Here is a 21,123-nt window from a genome sequence, read left to right as displayed (position 1 = left end):
TTAGAATTTGAAACACAATGTTGCTTTTCGAATTTCACCCCCTTATCCCAAGGGCAAGTCAAGAGTCTCTTATCCAGCATTGAAGCAGGTTCCAAGATAATTCATGCCCTCCTAAAGTATTACATCTTGCAACCAAAGCTATCTCTGCACACCTTACACAAATGTTTAATGAAAGTAGTCACACTGGCACTTTTCCAAAGCTGTGGAAGAAAGCAATAAGTCTCCCACTTAAAAAAAAGGCTACCCTTTCGGCATCTGATCCCATGAACTATCGACCCATATTATGTTTACCCCTGCCAGCTAAAATATTAAAGCACTAAATCAGCAATTATCTGCTTTCATAAATGAAAACAATCTGCTAAATGGGTCCCAATTCTGCTTTTGGAGACAGCATAGCAAGGAGTCAGACCTCATAATAGCTGCAGAGAGCATTAGATCCCTTATTGATAAGGGAGACAATGCAGCCTTGATACTCTTAGACCGGTCTGCAGCGTTTCACGTGGTCAATCATGTCATTTTAATCAACCACCTGTACGAGGTAGGAATCAGAAATAAAGCCCTCTCCTTACTTACCTTCTTTTTGGCTGAGAGGGAACAATACATCACACTAGAGAAATTTACCTCCACAACTTAGTATCTTCCTTGTGGTGTCCCCCCAAGGAGCCTCTCTAAGCCCTACTCTAGTTAACTTGTACATCAGTACTTTGGATAAACTTGTAAAACCTTTTGGGTCTCAGTTGTTTCCTATACAGACGACACACAAATTGTGGTGTCTGTTACAGGAAATCTACCCCATACAGTCTCGCAGCTCCGACTCTGTATGGGATAAATTGGAAGCAAGACCAAAATTTCACTCTTCGGAAACAAAACTAATTTCTGGTCCCCTGATTGGTGGCCACCAGATATGGGCCCTATTCCATCCCCAGTGGAAAAGGTTTGAAACCGGACGGTCATTTTTGACAAAAAATCTCTCCTTTAAGAACCAAATCAACCATACAGCCTCCTCAGTCTTCTTTGTTTTAAAGATTCTAAGAAAAATGTTACCCTGCATTCCTTCCAAACTTTAGAAACAGATCATGTCAGCACTAATTTTATCCAAACTCGACAACTGTAACGGACTATGTATCGGTCTACAACAAAAAATTGTATCTAAACTTCAGACCTTCCAAAATGCTGCAGCCTGTCTCATTTGAAGTCTCTCTAAATCGCATTCAGCTATTATGGCACTGAACCAACTGCACTAGCTGCCTGCGAGGAATATGATTGCGTTCAAGGCCTTGTGCAGCACCTGTAAGGCATTACATACCATCGGACCAGTTGCCTCAGACAGTCATTTCGCTGGTACATACTTACTAGACCACTACGTTCGTCAGGTTATACAAATATTGAGGTGCCAAAATTCAGACTTGCCTGTTGGGACAGTAGAGGCTTTATAACTTGTACTGCCAAGTTATGAAACTCCCTTCCTTTCAAACTAAAAAAACTCAGACCCTCATACTTTTTAGAAAAGCACTGAAAACGTGTCTCTTTTAATCCAGAGAACATAGTATATCTAACCTGTCTCACTGACCCCCTCATGAACTGCAGCGCCAAGACACCCTTGTGTATAAGAGCGCTATAAAATATTCTATAACATAACAGGCTCTATGGCTCCTTTTTGCAAGAGAGCCTGTACTTCTTGTTTGAGAAAGGTTTGGTACCTGCGAGGTGGGTTATTTGGAGGTGTTTCGATGAACTCCAGACAATAACCATGTTGGATAGTATCCAACACCCACTGGCATGTTGTTATGGTTTTCTAGTCGGGGATCAAAAGTTGTTGTCATCCCCTGACAGGTGTAAAATGGTTGAGCGGAATGAAAAGAGAGTCACTGTTCGGAAGTGGGGGGCATGGTGCGAGTGGAGGCACCTCTTCAACACCCTTTGGATATATTCTCTCAATATGTGCCTCTACAATATCTTCTTGATGAGGAGATGTGATGCTATTGCCTATAGGAAAAGGCATCTGATGGTGTTGTTTTACGACCCTGTTTGTATGTGGGGCGCCGAGAGGAAAAACGAGGACTGTGAGTCTGAAGCGCCCCCATTGATTTGGCAAACTATGTCCTTCATTTTTTCTAATGTTTGGTCCTCTTGGGGACCAAATAGGTGTTGATCAAAATGGACATTTAGGAGCATCTGCTGTACCTCTGGCTTAAAGCCAGATGTAAGTAGCCAAGCATGTCTACGCACCAGTATACTTTTATTCATGCCCCTGGCAGCTGTGTCCAGAGTCAAGGGCATATCTGATGGAGTTTGAAATTAACTTACCCTTCTGGACAATTTGGTGGCCTCTTTATTTTGTAACCCTAGGTGGGATGTAGGAGGAGTTCCTCTTTCTCATCCCAATGGGCCCTGTCGTACCTCACCAACAACCGCCGCGTCTTGGCAATTGCCAATGGTTGGCTGACTGTGCTGCCACCCTTTTCCCTGAGGCATTGTATGTTGTAGCGGTCTGATTTATCATGGTCACTTTCCACTATCATCTGAAAGCTTGGGTTTATTCTCAAATACCGCGTTCACATCACTTCAGGGGACAGAGGAAAAGGAGAAACCCTGCTTCAGCTTTATTCATAGGTATGTTTTCACAGGACTTCAACAATGAAAAATCCTTTTGTAGTACTTTTAAATAAAATATCTTTACATAAATTCCCCTTTAAATACTCCCATAGAAAAGATAAAAGATAGCCAGTGGAAACCCCACCTAGAGTGGTATAATGAAGCTAAATAAAGCAAGAGTGCTATTCACAGGTAAAAGCCAATTCATGAAATATAAGAGGATCTTAGCAGTTAGGTGTTGAAGTAGGTCAAAGGTGTTGACAGTTGTGATCTAGTTGTAGTCTTTGAAAACTGTTACATTACTGCCACTAGGCAGAGTAAAAAAGTTCTTCTCCAGCTTTTGGAGAGAGTATATGCATCCTGTGCATCACCTAAAACCTTAACAGGAAATATATTTAATGTTTTACACTGTTGATTACATTAAAAGGCCACTTTAACTGTAAAGCATATTCCCAAATATAATATTGCCCATTGTTAAAAAACCTTTTTATACATAAATAGAAAGAATATTGCAGTGTACAATGTACTTTTTGTGCAATCCAGAAAGAGACAGAACCCTCTGGTGAGGTACAGCTGGCACTGCAAACCCAAATTCGTATTTAATATTTCCTGCAGAACCCCAGAGTCTCTAACTTAACCCACACAAGATAGACTGTCATGATTTCAGGTTAGAGAAATTTGATTAGATTGCCTACAGCTCTGAGTAGTTGACATTTTTCTATGTATGTATGTTTTGGAATTTCTAAGGCACAAACCTAGCGAAGACTTAACAGAGGGCTGTACATTACATGGGAAGTTGAGACAACATGCAAGATTGTGTACATCAAGTGGGGATTACACAAATACATTTCACACATTATGTCGTCTCATTTGTAGGCACAAGGTGATTAAGTGATTTTCCCAGAATCACACAATATTGAGTTGAGACCGAGATTCGAACCAGGGTACCCTGGTTCCAAGATCAGCAGCTCTAGCCAATAACCCACATCTACTCCTATTCCTCACTTAAAGGCTACGTGGGAACTTGAGTGCAGATGTACCATGTATGAGTGGATGAATTGTCACCAGCATTAAATATGAGTTTCCTGGCAAGTGCATTGTGTAAATTGAAGTCTTTTTCACACAGCGTGTACTGATGATTAAGCCTTTTCTCTCTCTATTCATTAACATAAATAACATTTATTACACCAGTAGCATATGGAAAAATATAGATGATGCAATAGCAGAGGTAACTCACCAGTAAAATCAAAACTCCATAAAGTATGACGCTTTTCTACAAATGTATAGCTATTTTGTGAATTTTATATGGTTATAAATATTTTTTTCAAAATTGCTGGACTTAAAGTATACTTGTTTTTTTCCCCATTAATCAGGAACAGTTGGTGAATACTTTTATCAGTGTCTTTACGATGTGCAAAGCGCCTTTACTATGTACAATACATTAAGGTGTTTCAGGAATAGCTCAGTGCCAAGGGAATCTGCAAGTATCTTTATATTTTCTTGGATTTGTAATGTGTTACAGCTTGGAGCATAAATACATATTAATAGTATCTGTGACAGTGTGGCACCATGAGACGGAGGCTATATTAGACTACAGTGGAGAGTCAAATGTTGTAATCCGAAAATATTGTTGAAGGAAGTATATCAATGTGCTTGGAGAGTGTTGTTGTAAGCTTTCAGCATGCTGTGAAAGATTCCAACCAAAAGGTTGGTGACAATTTCCTGATAGCAACAACTTTCATGTAGTTAACTTTCACAGCACCATTACTCTTCTGGTTTCCGTTTCAGCTTTTTCTTCAGATGTGTGGCTAAAGATAAACGTAACCTTTAGGAAAAGGCATTTGTTCCGGATTCAACAGTGACACAGTAATGCGAGGATTATAAGCCTGCTTCTTGTTTATCTGGGAATGCCTCTGGCATTGTGGTGAGTTGCTTCCTCTGAACTGCCCTGGTACCACTGAATCTCGGTTACATGATTACCAATTATGTCAGGTTCTGATACATCTCACCATCAATCAAACTCCGATGGCTTCTACTTCCTTCCCCTCAAGTTTCCCTCCTGCGGTCTCCAACCAACCCAATCTCCACTACAATCATGGTAATTTCATTTCTACTGGTCAGACAACCAAAGCAGACCACTCGCAACACATTAAAAACCGTGTTTGGCAATATGCTAGTGTTTTGTAAATCAAAAGGCTCAACCTTTGTTTCCCCTCATCCTTTCCCCTCCTTAGGTCCCTTTCAGCGTTTTGGGGGACAAATTAAGTTTTCACATCAACAACATGTATAACATGAATAGAAACATATCAAAGAAACAACAGAATGCGGAGTGTGCAAATAAGAGAAAGAGACCTGTATCTCAGTGACACACCTTACAGAAGCTACTACATAAAAACAATCACTGGTTTTAAAGCTATATCCTAGCAAGTACAAGCCGAATTGGAGCAGCTTTTGGGTTGCCACATCATAGTTGGTAATGGAAACACATCTGGAGTGAACTTACCTTGTCTAGGAAGTTGGGGCGGTCCATGGAAGACTCTTTGGAGATAGGTGGTGGGCGGCAGGCGAGGGCTTTGTTGACCATCCCATTATAGTCCGTTATTCCCATTGCACGCTTGTCGAGTTCCACCTTCTTTTCCAGCAGAGCACCTGCGAAGAGAGAAAACAAGAATGTGGGATCATCTGGGCCTTACTAAAAATACAGAGGTCTCCATTATACAGCCCTAGGACATTCGAATTCCCCTAACAGGACACCTGAAACCACAACTAACATGCACGTGCCCCTAGAAAGTAATTCTGGTGTTTTGTTAAAGTGCCAGATGATACTGTATTTTACAAGTTGGAGAACCATCCATCCTAAAAATTAATTGCATCCAAGAAACTAGGCATCAGTATCAACATTTTTCAGAAGTATGGGAAGAGACAGTATAAGCTACAGATCTTAGATATATTTGAATGAATATTCTTTAAAGAAACATGTTCATTAGATCAGTGACATTTAAGAATAGTAATATACACAGAATTAAAGTAGTTTAGTTATACAGATTGCTTAAATATCAAAATGTATAATCGGTAACGGGTTGACACCTATTGACCGATGTAATGTACCTCGCTCAACTAAAGCCCACCGCAGTATGCTTATCTGAGAAGCACCAATCGAGAAGTGGAAGAGTGAGAACTGTATCACGTGAAGCACTCCGCATCAGACTTGAAAATCGGAAAAGCCTACACAAATTCATACGAGCACACACAACTTAAGCAAAGCAATATGAAAATGTACACTTTTTAAAAATAAAAACAGTGATTAGGAAAAAGAGAGTGCCAGTCTGTTTTGCCAAAAATACTAACTGGAAACAATTTTTCGGAAAATTATTTAACGGGGTAACCCATTAAAGAAGTTAATCCGAACCAATCATTGAAATTTAGCATTGAACCTAAGCAATTTACCACTATCAAAAGGTTTAGCAACTTACTACTAATAATACTGTGCAAAACTCATGAACTGAGTGCTGTGATCTGCTGTACACTTACTCATGGCCTGGTCCAAGTTCATATTGTTGCTTTTCAAGGCCTCCTCTGCTGGATCTCTCTATGTGGAAAGAATCAGAACGGATTAGTCGCAGGTCGAAAGCCAGAAGCAGATAGGTTTTGCGATAGGACCATAAAACCCAATTGACAAAAGATTCTTTCTTCTTTAAAATGTGGTTATGCAAACCTGCAGGTTGCCGGGAAGGAGCCTATTTATATTTACCTCTGATCTACATATAGCTGTGTTGGTTTCACCGTGTAATGTTTGCTGCATATGATCAGGAAAAATATCCTGAGTCCTGCCAGGCATTTTCAGTTGTAGTTCCAATGAAACATTACTTGTACGTCTTTCCACTCACCACACCTGGATTATTTCGTATTTTGTTCTGATTAACTTAAGAAAGTCTAACTATCTGGGGAAATTCATTTTTTAAATTTGGTTTCCTGGACTTTTAAAAGAATGTTTATTCTATTGTGGTTTGAAGCTTAAGCACGAAGACTTCTTGTTAGATTTGATACTCTGCCCACCAAACAAAAACAGCATCCATTTTGGTATGGAACAGTAAAGATAACTGCCAAGAGCAAAACATGGCGGGAGACAAGTTATCGTTTGCGTTGTGTGCACTGTATACCATAACAGGTGAATTTCATTGGTTTTGCACGTAAGCCAGAGACATAACTGTTTTTAACGGATTCCTTTTCAGTAAACTAAGTTTATAAATGCTTATACATGCTTTTTAATTATTATGTATATACTCATTTCTTTATTTAATGCTGAATACATGTTTGTTTGTATAATTCTTTAAAAAAATATATTTTCACAAGTATATTTATATTGCAAGTTCTTAAATCCCTATACTCCTATTTAATTTAGAAAGTATCCAAAAGTAGCTATTCATGTTTCTGGTAAAGGTTTGGTTATTTTTTTTTTTTAAAATACTTAGTAGTATGCATCCGTGAAGGCGTGACTCCTGAAGTAAATGAAGCAAAAAATACCTGCAATGTAAAGACTTTGAAATCACTATTATGACTCCTAACGTACGGTCTACAAATGTTTTTCTTTTTGATCAATCCATTTCTTGAACTCCTAAAGTCAACTGAATCAGAGCTACGGGGGTTTCTTCGTCAAGATACTTGGTAAGATCATCCTCAATATTTATAAACAGCAAGAAAATTGTTCTTCTGTATAATATCTTATCTAGAGTACATTACAGCAACTATCTTGGGCATCCAAGCTACTTTTCTGGGAAGCTTCAACATTTCCAAGAAATGACTGACCAACTAGACCTGGTCTTCCCCACTGCAGCTTAATCTCTGTTCTATTTTAAACACTAATGCATTTGTCACGCACAAGTTAATGGCTGAACCCCATCTATCTAATACAAATGTAAGCAACTTGCCACTCCTTGTGATAATCTTCAGCCGACCTGCTGCATTGAATCAAAATCCATAAATCTTCGCGTAAACTTAGATTTTCTCTACCTAGATCTTTTGTTTAAGCTAAACAAGGGTAGTTCTCAGTGCAAGGACATAGCACCCTATGGGGTGATTACGTGCTCTATAGCTACCAATCTTATACAAAGTAATTTGCATAGATGTTCATGTCTACTTCTGAGGTTTTTTGTGAGCAGCAAAAAGTCAGACATCTATTCACAATACACTAAAGGCGAGCAGTTTTCTAATGTAAGTGCATTGAAATTTGCCCCATAGTATTTGACAAATTGCATCCTAAATAATTCTGAAACTGACAAACCCTACTTGATGAAACCGGTGTTGATTATGTAAGAGTAAAACCACTGCCTCATGCAAATGTAGTAGTGTTTACCAGAGTTTTGTTGTGATTCATTTATTGTTTCATTTTTCTTATTACTTAACCTTTATGGAAGAAGAATGCTCAGAAATCTAGTTCTTGGTGTTCTATAGACCTACTGTCTTGCTTACTCAGTCTTTATCTAGGCTGCACATTTTGAGATCCGTGTTTTCTCATACAAACTCTTTACACCCGACACTTACCAATTTCCACTCTAGTCCCTCATCCAATCCAGTTATCTCATACATCTTCACAATTCTCGACCACCCTCTACCTTCCTGCTTCTCCTGCTCTCCTTCATGAACTATGCAGCAATGCTCTAGCATTGCCACTTCTCACTCAAAAAATCTTTCCCTTTCTGACACAGAGAATTAGTGGAAAAATAAAACATTTTTGGCATGGATCGAGTACTTCTAGCCTAGGGCTAGTTGTACTATTTACTGGTTTCAAAAAAACTAGTCTCAATTTGCTACCAGTAAAGAATTATATGAACCGACCGATGATAATAATCGTTCATAAAATTCCAGTTTAAAGTGGGTTCTAATCTGAACTACATCATGGATATTAATGAGGTAGGTCTCTAAATGTGACTCATTCTGGTTGATGGCTATCACAGGGATGGTGGCCTGCTAAGAGCAGCAGACCACAAAGTCTGTAATTGACTTTCAATAAAGTTCACTTTTTATTTTCCTTAAAGGGAAAGCGGTTTTGTTTAAAAATAAAGTACTGTCTTTTCTAAGTATGTGTGAGAGTTAGCATTGGTCCACTGCCTTCTCCCAAACAAGCTTTCATTAACAAGGAGCCCCAGTAGGACCTTTTCCATATGGCCAAACGAGTTACCACTCTAACCCAGGAGTCAGTCATATCGATTTGGTTTTTAGAAAGGACACCTACAACACGTCCCTTCCAAATACTGACTCAGTATGGGGTAGCAATCCCATTTTAGGAGTTGGCAAAAGTTTGTTGATTCCTAAATTGGTATCATTATATTTAAGCAAGCATTTTTTGGGATGCAAACTCCGAATCAGAGTGTTTTTGATAGTAAAAAAGCGTTGTGCATCTGGGCCCTGGTCTTCTAGATTTCATATCCACATTGTCAGGTCAGGTTTGTGGATGTTGTTACTGACATCCCTAAACCTAGACAAAAGAACAGGTCAATCAGACGTAGCTAACCATAACCTGTTTGTGAATCCTTGTCTGATGTAAAGCTTTGGAAAAACTAAAAGGTCACTAAAAAAAGGTAGTTAAATGATCAAAAAAAGAACGGAAGATATTGATAAATAAATCACAGTTCAAAATCCAGCATTTACAAAATATAATCTAACACTGATCTCTACCTTTAGAACCTCCACCTCCCACAAAATAGAAAAGAGTTCCCCCAATTTCATATGACACATAATGCTTGCTCACAATGAAGCAACTCACCGGGAAGCCCATGTCTGTCAGCTGCTTGATAAGACGATTCATGATCCATGCCTCATCTGGCTTGCATGATGTCTTCATGCCCTAAAGACACAAAAAGATAAAAGTTACACCTTTTGGAGACATTTGGATCTATTTATGGAACTTCTCTGCAGGGGCCCTGTAGAGGCTCTATTTAAATCAGCATTGTGATCACCGTATGGCTGAGAATTTGCTAGCACTCCTTATGCCAAAGCTCTGGAGATGCCAGGGATCCGATCATGCCATGGCGGTCTTTCATGCCTTGATTTCGGAAGGAGAGGCTTGTGAATTGCTCTGGCAGCTGTTACTGCAAATAAACTCAAGGACACTTGCTATCAAAGAAACTAGTCACCCCGGGGCGCCAGACCGACATGGCCGCACTTAGGTGAGGCTCTCGTCAGCCGGGCACATCAAATATCCGTACAACCCATCCTGTACCCTGAAAACTAGAAGCTACTGAGCTCGAGTGGCCCTCGGAGGTGGACGCACATCTGTGGCGAGTTTGGTCCGAGTTGGTGCGGAGACGAGGAAGATATCCGCCCTGGCAGGTCCCGCGGGAGGAGCTGTAAGCTGCTGACGCACGGAAGACGGCGTGCGCATGCACGTGACCCCCGGTGCTCAAGCGTGGTCGCTAGGCCGCGAGTCGCGGCGCTGGCTGGCGCGGGCCTGGTGGAGTAGCTTCACATCACCGGACTGCCTGCGGTCCTGCCGGGGGGCCGAGACGGCGGAGGCGGCGAGCTGCGGGTGTGCTGAACCTTGCGGCTGAACCCTGCATAGCAGCCCCGTCCCCGAGGACCAGTGAGGTAGGCCTTGGCGCGCTGCGCAACCCCGGCGATCCCCTGAATACGCGGGGGACGGAGGCGCCTCGCCACCTGCGACCTGCCTACGAACGGGGCGGGGCTACCTCCACCGCTGCTGTTCTGTGCCCGCCACACGTGGGATTTGACAACCGAGGGGCACCTGCTGGAGGAGGGTCTCGCGGCCGCTTGCCGGCCTATCTGTGACCGCTACGGGCCCGGGGAGAGGGGCTCTGCTGTCCTGCTGCGGGGTGTCACCGGGAGGGGGGAGGGGGGGGGGGGAAGGGGTGGGCCCGCTCCCCCTGCCTATTCCCCCTCCATCCATCGCACTGGGAGGGACGGAACGCGTAAACTGACAGGAGGGGACCCGCCCGAGGGACTGCGTGGGCTACTCACCGCGGGACTGCTACTTACCGGATGGTGTATAATCAGTCAAGACTGCCACCGCTAATCCGCTCTTGACCCTCAGGATCAATACTGCAACCAGTACTCTGTTGGAGGTGTCTCCCCTCCCCCCCCCCCCCTGCTGTCCCCCGGCGTGGCCGGGTCCATCAGTGCCGCGAGGGACGTGGGGAAGTGGCGCCGAGACGCGCATTGGACCGGCGGAATTGCCGCACAACATACCTTACGCCTGTCCCTGATTGCACTAAAGGGAGGGCTCCGCTCTGGTGCTCCGGAGTGGAGAGCTGAGGTGCCAGGTCAACCATAATCATGGGAAAGACGGATAATAAACAATCCAAGCTTCCTTTTGAGTCCCAAAAGAAAAAAGCCCGCACCCCACCGTCGGGGGAGGGTGACTCGGAGGTGGGAGATGCTGAGGAGGTGGATTGGAAGGCGCTCCTTTTAAACATGCAAACAAGTCTTACTTCCATTGACTCAAAGATTGATAATATGTCCAGGCGATTGGACTCTGTGGTGCACCGTCTTGACCAACAAGAGGAGCGAGTTAAGGAGACGGAGCAGCGGATCTCGGGGCTTGAGGATGGGGCGGCGGCCAATGCCAGCACTGTATCGAAGATGGAGCGGTTACTGAAGGTGATTGCCGACAAGAATGAGGACTTGTAGGCGCGATCGCGACAAAATAACGTGCGCCTTATTGGTCTGGCAGAATCCACCGCAGTGGGGAAAATGGAACTCTTCATAGAAAAACTGCTTTCTGACCTCTTTGGCGCGGAGGCCTTTTCCCCACACTTAGTGGTGGAGCGGGCTCACCGCTCTCTGGGCCCTCGCCCCATTCCTGGAGCACCTCCGAGACCAATCATTATCCGCTTCCTGAATTATAGAGACCGTGATACTTTGCTTCGCCTGGCACAAGAGAAGCAGCCTGTTCAGTATGAAAATACCACGCTCTCTTTTTTCCCTGACTTCACACAGGCTGTACAAGAGGCACGACGAACATTTGGGGCAGTTAAGAAACGCTTAATTCAAAGTGATATCCGTTATTCCATGCGTTACCCAGCGCGCCTGCGGGTGGTCCTTCATGGCAAGTCACACATATTCCAGACCCCATCTCAGGTGGAGCTCTTCCTCAAAGACCATAAACGTTCTCACGAATCTACACGAACATCTCCTGGGAGGGATGGCTCCCGCTCCCCCAACTCAGCTCTGGACTGACTAGAGGGGTGGGGATGATTTTCTTGTTTATCATTACACTGTCACTGCGTAGAAATGCTTGGCTCCTACCGCACAGTGAGCCTCACTGCTTGTCATTTCCTTTGCATGGGGCCCCGCCGTCGAGTTGATGGTCTGTGGAGTAATAGGCCCGTTTGTTTCCAGGGTACAATTGTTGCTGGTTAACTTGATCTTGCTCTGGCACACCCTTCCCCTTCCCGCACAGCCTGCTGATACTGACCCAAGCGGGCGGCGGGTGAAAAATCGGGGGGAGTTGGGTTAGCGGGTCTGGACCCCTAGTGTCTCCCAATTGGGTATTCCCCAACAGGATTATGGTTTGGAATGTTGAGTTGATGTGGGATGGGGCGGATGCTCGGCATGATAGGGATGTCGTTGTGGGTGGGTGGGGGGGGGGGGGAATTTTCACGGGATTGTTGATATTTTGTTTGAACACAGCATGGATCTCGTCACAATGCATAGGGCGGACTCGCCTCTTGAACCCTCCGCTGTACAATGGCTCTGGAATGGGCGGGGGTTTGCACACACCAGGATATTTCGATTATCTAGCTATAGATATGAGCCGGGAAGTGCAGCAAGATAGCGGGAGGGGGGGTCTTCTATCCGTCATTACCTGGAATGTTAGGGGCCTGGGGGACCCGAGGAAGAGGAGACAGATATTGGGGGCATTGGACAGACTAAACGTAAATATAGCATTCTTGCAGGAAACCCATATGGATCCCCAACGCGGAGGCGGCTTTGCCGCTCGCTGGGCGGCACATTCGGTCTTCGCAGCATATTCGTCTTATGCGAGAGGTACCTCTATTTTGATAAAACGGACTGTTCCCTATGCTCCACTGGGAGACGCGGTGGACCGAGAGGGACGGTATTGCGTCGCCTGGGGAAGGATGGGTGCCGACACCATCACCTTCGCATGCTCCTATGACCCTAATTGTGATGACCCGAGTAGTTTCATTGCCCTCTGGAACAAGATCAGGGAGGTGGGATCAACACATCTCATATGGGGGGGGGGGGGAAGACTTCAATGCGGTCCTTGATCCGGCCTTGGACAGGTCCAACCCTTCTACACACCATTACACCAACACCCATAGATACCTACGAGACATTTGTGACAATCAGGAGTTGGTAGATGCATGGCGGCACTTACACCCTACTAGTATGGAGGGCACGCATTGGAACTCGGCTCATGCCACCTGGGCTAGACTGGACTACATATTGGTGTCTCGGGGCCTGGCCCCCTCCATGGCTGCGGCACAACATGTGGGTCGCACGTTTTCTGATCACTCCCCGGTGCTGACCAGGTTCCGCTTACCGGACGTGCTGGGGAGACCCCCATCCTGGCACCTCCAACCCAACATACTACTTGATGAGCTATTCCGCTCTGAACTCCGTCAGGATATTGAAGAATTTTTATCGCATAACAAGGGATTGGTAGAGAGGGTAGCCACACTGTGGGAGGCATTGAAGGTCACGGTACGAGGCATTTGCATATCTAAAGGCTCAGGTGTGTTGCGGGTCTTGCGCAATACCTTACATACATTGGAAAACACACTTCGAACACTCGAAACCCAGCCGGACTATCACACGGATTCCGCCGCCCAGGCGCGGTATCGGGAGGTGTTATCTGAGTATACTATCACCGCTGACAGGGAGGTGAAATTTCGAGGTAAACATTCCAGGGCTAGAGCTTATGGGGAGGGAGAGCGTCCCGGGAGCTTCCTGGCGGGAGTGATTCGCCCCCGACGTGGCTCGAATTTCGTGTTGGAGTTGGAGGGAGACGGAGGGGAGCCATTACGTGACACCCAATCGATCTTAGACGCTTTTGTATACCACTATTCCACACTCTACTCGACTACCAGAGCGGGGGACCTAGATATGGGGGACTACCTGAGGGACCTCACTTTGGGGTGGCTTTCGGACAGAGTTTATGGCAGAACCCATAAGTATAGACGAAATAAGGGATGCGATCAACCAGATGGCACCTGGGAAGGCTCCTGGGCTGGACGGGCTGCCCATGGACTTTTATAAGGCCTACGCAGATGTCCTGGTGCTGGTGCTTCGAGAGGTGTATCTCGAGGCACACGAGTCCGGAATGCTTCCCCCGTCCATGCAGGAAGCTCTCATCATTTCTCTACTAAAACCCGGTAAGCCGCCCGTGTGTTGTGATTCCTACCGCCCCCTATCCCTAATCAACTGTGATGCAAAAATACTGACCAAGGTATTGGCCAATCGCTTGCAGCTACTGATGGGGGGGCTGGTGCTGTCGGATCAGGCGGGCTTCATCCCTGGCAGGGCTACCTCATCCAACCTCCGCACGCTTTTCTCCATATTGCAAAATGTTGACCCTGACTTGCCGATGGTGGCGGTGTTCTTAGACGCCACTAAGGCCTTTGATTCGTTAGAATGGGACTACCTCCTATGCATACTACGTAACATGGGGATGCCAATAGGCTTCACACAGTGGATAGGTATACTTAACCGTCAACCAGCTGCTCGAGTTGGTGTAAATGGTCGGATATCTGACGCCTTTGCCGTATCCAGAGGCACGCGTCAGGGGTGCCCCCTATCTCCATTACTGTTCGCCATAGCGTTGGAACCGCTAGCGGCCAGACTCCGACAGCACCACCGGGACAGGGCTTTACGTTGTCTACAGCGAGAGGTCCTTGTGTCCCTTTACGCGGATGACATAACGCTATACATACGTGATCCCAGTACTAACCTTAATCCCATTCTGCGAGAATTCATTCGCTTTGCCGGCATGTCGGGTATCCATATTAACCGGGGAAAATCCACTATCTTTCCGCTCACGAGAGCGGCCCAACCATTCCTCCTCGATTATCCACTGCGGTGGTGTACGGAGGAGGTCCGCTATCTGGCCATATATCTCACTAGAGACCGGGACGAACTGATGCGGCTGAATTATGGACGTGCCCTTGACCACATCCAAAATTGCGTGACCAGATGGATCACATTGCCACTCTCCTTTGCAGGGCGCGCATCCCTCATTAAGATGGTGATCCTGCCTAAACTTCTGTACCTCTTCCTAAATATCCCATACTACCCGGGCAAGACCTTTTCTAAAATGTTGCGATCTGAGCTTATCCGACTGGTATGGGGAGGAAAGCAGCCCCGACTGCGCTGGGGTGTCTTGACTCGCCCGTTCGCACGGGGCGGCTTTGATCTGCCGGAGTTTGAACTGTACTATGACAGTGCCCAGGCACACTATGTACACTATTGGATCCGCCCCACGCCCTTTCTGCCTCAGGTAGCGGTGGAGCATTGGTTGGCGGACCCGATCGCGCTGGAAGGTGCTTTATTTAGTGCGCCCGCAACTCCTATAGCGGAAGCTACAACAGTCTCTAGTACAGTCATGGCGTGGCGTCGTATCTCCGAAAAAACTAACACGACCCTACCATACTCTCCGCTGCTCCCTTTGGCGTACCATCCCACGATACCTCTTCTGCAGGAACAAATATTTAAAAACTTTATGAACAAATTCAACATCAAGACATGGGGAGACCTATATCATGATGGTCGTTTTAGGTCGCAGACGCACATGTTTGCTGACCTTACATCCACTCCCATGGATACATTTCTATATATCAGACTTCGTAGTGGGATTCGAGCGCTGACGGGGGAGTATCCGGCCGAGCCGCCCACACTAGACCCTCTGCATCAGCTGCTTAAAGCTGCTACTCCTGCACATGCGGTCTCGCACCTATACCACGTAATACATGCCATACCGGAGCTGGAACATTGCAGGGCGCGCCATGGCTGGGGGGGAAGAGCTGGGTGAAGTCATTACGGACGACATCTGGGAATTCTGCTGCGCGCAAACCGAACAAATCTCTTCCAGCAGCAGATTCAGGGTTATTCACTATAAGTTTCTGCATAGACTATTGTACACCAGCTCGTATGCATAGGATCGGTCTACGGGAGGACGACCTTTGCTGGCGATGTCATGCACCCGCGGCAGATTTCTTGCATGTAGCATGGAGTTGCCGGGAGGTTGCCGAATATTGGGGTCAGGTATATTTGGGCATCTCGGAGATGATAAATGTCCCATTGTCACCATCTCCAGTGCAGGCGCTACTGGGCTACACAAAAACCATTAGAAAGCCTGTACGCAGATTTGCCACCATCGCTTTTCTTATGGCCAAGAGACTGATAGCTTGCAGGTGGGGAAGGGGCAGAGCCCCGAAATTCAAAGACTGGATTAGTAGTATGGTGCAGTGTCAGGAAACGCTGCTCCAATACGCGGAGCTCTTGCCCACAGCAGCTCGTCCACTGGACATATGGAGCCCCCTCACGACATACCTGCTATCACACCCCATATCATAACACATCATTTATGGCTACATTAGATAGATCCTATGGCTCCGAAGCCACTGGAACCGCCCTGCTGGGGTGGTTGCGCATGGAGATGGGATCGGGTCGGTGCCGAAGCGCCACTGCATACATTTAAAGACAGCTCACACTTCGGCGGCTGAGGGATTCGGCCTCCGAGCTTCGGGGCAGCATTTCAGGGGAGGGCAGGGAGGGAGGGGATGGAGCGGATCCTTCCCTTGTGCTCCTATTACATTGGTTGATGATGGGATGAGATGGAATATGTTACACCACTGGGTCACGAGATGAGGGGAGGTTCCGCCAGCTGTTGTGTTCCGATGGGCACTGTATACATGTGATATGTCACGATCTTTACCTGCCAATTCCAAAATTGAATACCAGGACGGGAGACCTCTTTGTTTGCTTTGTCATCCTACTTTTAGTTACCACTGCAACGCGGCCGGCCCCTAGCGGGTTGTGGACGAACCGCTGTGTACACCATTACCCCTTTCTATACCGTCACGCTGCCGGCCATGTGTGGTTGTAGGCATGAGCTGTGTATTGTGACTACATGCTGATTAAAGATTGTTTTATAAAAAAAAAAAAAACTAGTCACCCCAGTCCTTTTCAATAAGACTACGGATAATCTTGGGCAAATGCCTTCATCTAATTTTGCTGAAGATCCTGTGCGAAAATGGTGGGCCTTTACCAAGTGTATCATCAATAACTAAGCATTGAATTTCTACAATAAATGAACTATCAAATTAAAAGTGTTAGGGTTTTTCCATTTTGGCCATGGTTTTTAACTAAACCTCCAGTACTGATTCTTTTAAAACACTGACATGCATTTAACACATTTTATTGAATGACCGAGAAACTGCATTTAAAGTAGTCTTCTAAAATGTTGAACGAAAGACTAGCAAAACGAACTGCAGCCACTGAACTATTTCACGTTCATAACATCTTTTGGGTGCACTTTATTTTGAAAGGAATCTCCAATCTTCCACACATCTCTTTGCCAACAATGTTTGAAGAAAGTGTTCTTAAACTGATGTTGAGGTTTATGTGGAAAGGTTGGGTTCCTGTGGATTCCAGCTCAGTTAGTTGAAGAATGGCTACTCCTGGCAATGGAAAACCTGCATAGTTTTCAGGTGAAACTGATTCATTGCATGAACAATGTATACTCAACAGAAGTAACAAGTCAGCATTGCTAATTAAACATGCTCCAATAAGTAGGCCTTTGTTTTGATCTCTGCATGAAGAACAAGTCACTTATCTTCTGTAATGCCTTTTCTAGTAGTGACTGTATCTAACCACAGATTCCTAACCTTGTTTTTTCCCCTCGGGTACCAGACTTGATCAACAACCTTTCATAGTAATTCTACATCAACAGGTGATGTTGTGTGGCTCTGCTTTAGGTCCGTCGCAGACATTAAGTCGAGGTCACTTTATCTACACCACCACCACCACCACATCCTGACATCAGTTTCTTTGTGATCTTATTATGTGTCGATGTACGTGGGGCCACTGTAATCAAAATAAGGCTGTGTAGGCTTTCAAATTGGGACTTTGCCAAGAGACGATGAGGCCATTCTACAGAACAGAGAGGAGGGCTGTTTGGTGAGAAATCTACAGTTAGAGTCTATAAGAAAATGTTTTTCCTTAGAGAAGTGTCTTGTACTTCTGATAGGGACTTCTAACCAGAGATACCTCACCTTTTGAATAGACACCAAAGCAGTACATCTATCCCGGTGGTAGGTCTGTGGAATCACTCCAAGTGAACTGATCGAGCAAAGTGTCTGACCCGCCAGACCTGGCTATTCAGGCAGTAATGTTTCTTGAACGTACTGCTTGACGCAAACGTGGCAGTCTGGAAAATGTCCAGAACTGGCACATCACGCACCAGCGCAGTGGTAGCAGCCTTCACTCAGGTGGAATGAAAACACAAACCTTCTGAGCATTGTTTCTAGGCTAGCCTACAGCAGATCCTTTTACTGAACATGATCCATACGGAAATAGTTGGTCCTCTTTTGCACCGCCTTTCCTTTCTTAGCTCCACATAAACCGACGAAAAGTTGGTTATCTTGTCAGTACTCCCTGATTCAGTACATGTTGAAACAAAGTGTCCACTTAGGGTCCAGGCCACAAAGCCATTCTTCCTCCTTGGAGGGAAGAGGCGGAGAACAACAAGAAGGCAGGGGGACCACCCTATGTGGAAAAGCATGACTACTTTCAGTAGGAGTGTCACTTTTGTCTGAGAAAAACGAGGTGTATGATGGAACTAGGAGCAACACCTGAATTTCACTTGCTTGTCTGGTTGATATTGCGGCAATAAGGAATGCCATCTTGATGGTAAGCACGCGACGAGGACAGCTGTGCATCAGCTCAAAGAGAGTGCACATTAGGTAGGCGAGTACCAAATTAAGGTCTGACTGTACCATCACAAATGGTTTTGGCAATGAGGATGAGCCCCTTCAGAATACAAGGTGACTAAGGAGGACAGCTGATCGGGTAAATGTAAGCAGGCCGAAAGGTTACAAACTGTTGCCACAGCAAGGCCAATAATACGACATTTGAAAACTGTGCATTCAGGGGTTGGGTGTGTGGAGAGCAACACCAGACAACAAACTTCTCCCAGCGTCCGGAATAAACAGACTTGGTGTATGGACTTCTGGCTGCCAAAATGACACCAATAACCTAGGGAGAAAGGTCGAAGGCTGTCAACTATTAATGCTAAATCTCCAAGCCGGAGTAATTGGTTCAGGCTCAGGTGGAAGACTCGACCCTACAGCTGTGACCGAAGGTCATCCTGAATAATCAACCAAATCGGAGTACATGTGCCTATTACTAAGAGTTACGGATACCACACACTGCCCAGGCCGAGGTCACTGGTCTAACATGGGCCCAGTATTTCTTCATCTTTTTCAGCACTATAGGCAGGGAGGGGAAGAGGAGGAATACAGGAGTCCTGATGCCCAATATAGGCACAAGGGATCTTTGAGAGAAGATCATCTTCGCTAACCTGCCACACAGCATTTTATGATCCTGCCCGGTGCAGGGCAATCGGGAAATTTTCCTGAGAGTTCAGCCAATTCAAGAGGCGTAGGGACCGCTGGCACAGGATCGGAGACCCCACTCTGTACTGTTTGCTATACCACATGGCAATCATGTTGTCCGTGAGAACCTGCACCCTTCCCCCTTAGATGGTCAGGAGGAATGCTTTCAGTGCCAAGTAAATTGCTCTCAACTCCAACAGGTTGATGCAAAGTCGATCCTGTGTCGAAGATTGGAGTCCTTTGATCTTGACCTCCCCAGCCCAGTAATGATGCATCCCTTTGCGATTGTTCGCTCCAGGTGAGATAGGAGAGGGGTCTGCCGTGAAACAACAGCGGACGAGCAGCAACAACTGCAGATCTTTCAGTCTCATTTGACACTTGAATGGTCTCTGAACGGTGCCCTTAGTTCTGAGCTCACCGAGACCTCAGATCCCACGACAGAGCCTGCATGTGCCATCCGGCATGGTGTATACGGAGGATGCAGGAGACCAAGAGGTCCAGAAGTCTCAGAGATGCTCTCATTGAGACCCAGGCCAAGGGTTGAAAGTGAAACAATGGGATCATAGCCGGGGGGATGGCTCACAAAAGCACTGTGTGCAGAATGGATCAGATGAAGTAGAGCCGTTGTGGAGTCGGGTGTGACTTCGGAACGTCTGGAGCTGGCTAGCAACTGTCTGAGGGGAGCCAGCCTTCAGGAGCCAGTCGTCAAGGTATGGGAACACTGGTATGCCCAACCTCAGCAGATGGGCTGCAACCACCACTATTAACTTTGTGAACATCCGAGGAGTGCTGGTAAGCCGTAAGGCCAAAGGGTGGCATGGCGCACTGAAAGTTCTTTTGGCCTACCTGTAACGGCAGGTAACATCGGTGGGACTTTAGGATGGGGGATCTGAAAATATGCGTCCTGCAAGTCCAGCGTACCATCCAGTCTCCTGGATACAGGGTACACAGAACTTGGCCCCGAGTAAGCATCTTCACCGTGTCTGCTTCCAAAGGAAAAGGTTCAGAGGGTGATGAACTAAGATAGGACGACGACCTTCGTCCTTCAGCATCAAGAAATAAAGGTAACAACCAGTCCTGCTCTCCTATGCCGGCACCTTTTCTACTGACCCCGTGGCCAAAAGAGTCTAAACTTCTCATCAGAGTATGGACAAGTAGTCTTCCAGGAGGTGTTGCCGTGTGGGTGGCATTTCCAGGGGTGTGATAGGAACAGTAGAGAGTTATCAGTGTTCCAGGATCTCGAGCACCCACTGATCTGATATGATGCTCTCAATCCAGGGAGGCGAGAGCTGGCTTAGCCTTTAACTGGTCGATCACGTGCCGCCAAGGGCAAACTAAAGGGATTTTGGGGCAGGTGCAGGATGGGGAGGTGGTTTGGGTAGTATGTTGTCCCTGGTGTCCTGGATGCTGTAAGCCTGTTCCCCGAGCTCAAATGTAGTGGGATGCCTTTTGCTGCTGGGGAGCATATTGTCTCTGCTTTGCTGGTAGCCCATACTGAAATATCAAAAGGGGCGCTGCTGCTGGGAGAACAAACTAACTGGCGGCGATCAGACCAGAGAGCAGGTAGTGGCCTTACTCTTTATACCTCTCAAGGGCAGAGTTTTGCTTGTGCTTCAAACATCCTACAGCTATCAAAGGTCATGTCCATAAGGGGACTGTTGGAGATCGGCTGAAAAGCTCATGGAGTGAATCCAGGCATGATGCCCAGGCACCAGGATGGTGCCAACTGTCCTACCCAGACACTTGGTAGTGTTCAAACCAAATTTAATAAAATATTTTGCAGTATCTTGTCATCCAAAGTCAGCTTTGCAAGGTTTGACAGACTTTATCTGAGACCATTGGCAAGCTATCCGCCACCTTGTTCCACAATGCGTGCAAATATCTGCCCAAGAGGTATGTCGTTTTTACCAACCTGAAGAGAGGCCAGATGAGGAGAACT

The 21,123-nt window shown here is 46.0% G+C and overlaps 1 protein-coding gene across 9 annotated transcripts in view; it reads right to left on the bottom strand.

Moving 5' to 3' along the window:
• Window positions 1–21,123, bottom strand: part of TNRC6C (trinucleotide repeat containing adaptor 6C) — an 854,353-nt gene that overhangs the window by 427,826 nt on the left and 405,404 nt on the right. For all 9 annotated transcript variants that reach the window (XM_085616884.1, XM_085616886.1, XM_085616885.1 and 6 more), the window contains 3 exons: window positions 9,359–9,439; window positions 6,127–6,184; window positions 5,099–5,244 (listed from right to left, as the gene is read on the bottom strand). In XM_085616884.1, the coding sequence (XP_085473010.1) occupies window positions 5,099–5,244; window positions 6,127–6,184; window positions 9,359–9,439 (285 nt within the window). The remainder of the gene's footprint in view (window positions 1–5,098; window positions 5,245–6,126; window positions 6,185–9,358; window positions 9,440–21,123) is intronic.

The sequence above is a fragment of the Triturus cristatus genome, chromosome 7 (genome assembly GCF_964204655.1).
Source record: "Triturus cristatus chromosome 7, aTriCri1.1, whole genome shotgun sequence".
NCBI classification, from domain to species: Eukaryota; Metazoa; Chordata; class Amphibia; order Caudata; family Salamandridae; genus Triturus; species Triturus cristatus.
The sequence above is the reverse complement of the archived record's forward strand: the minus strand, read 5'-3'. Positions and strand labels throughout refer to the sequence as shown.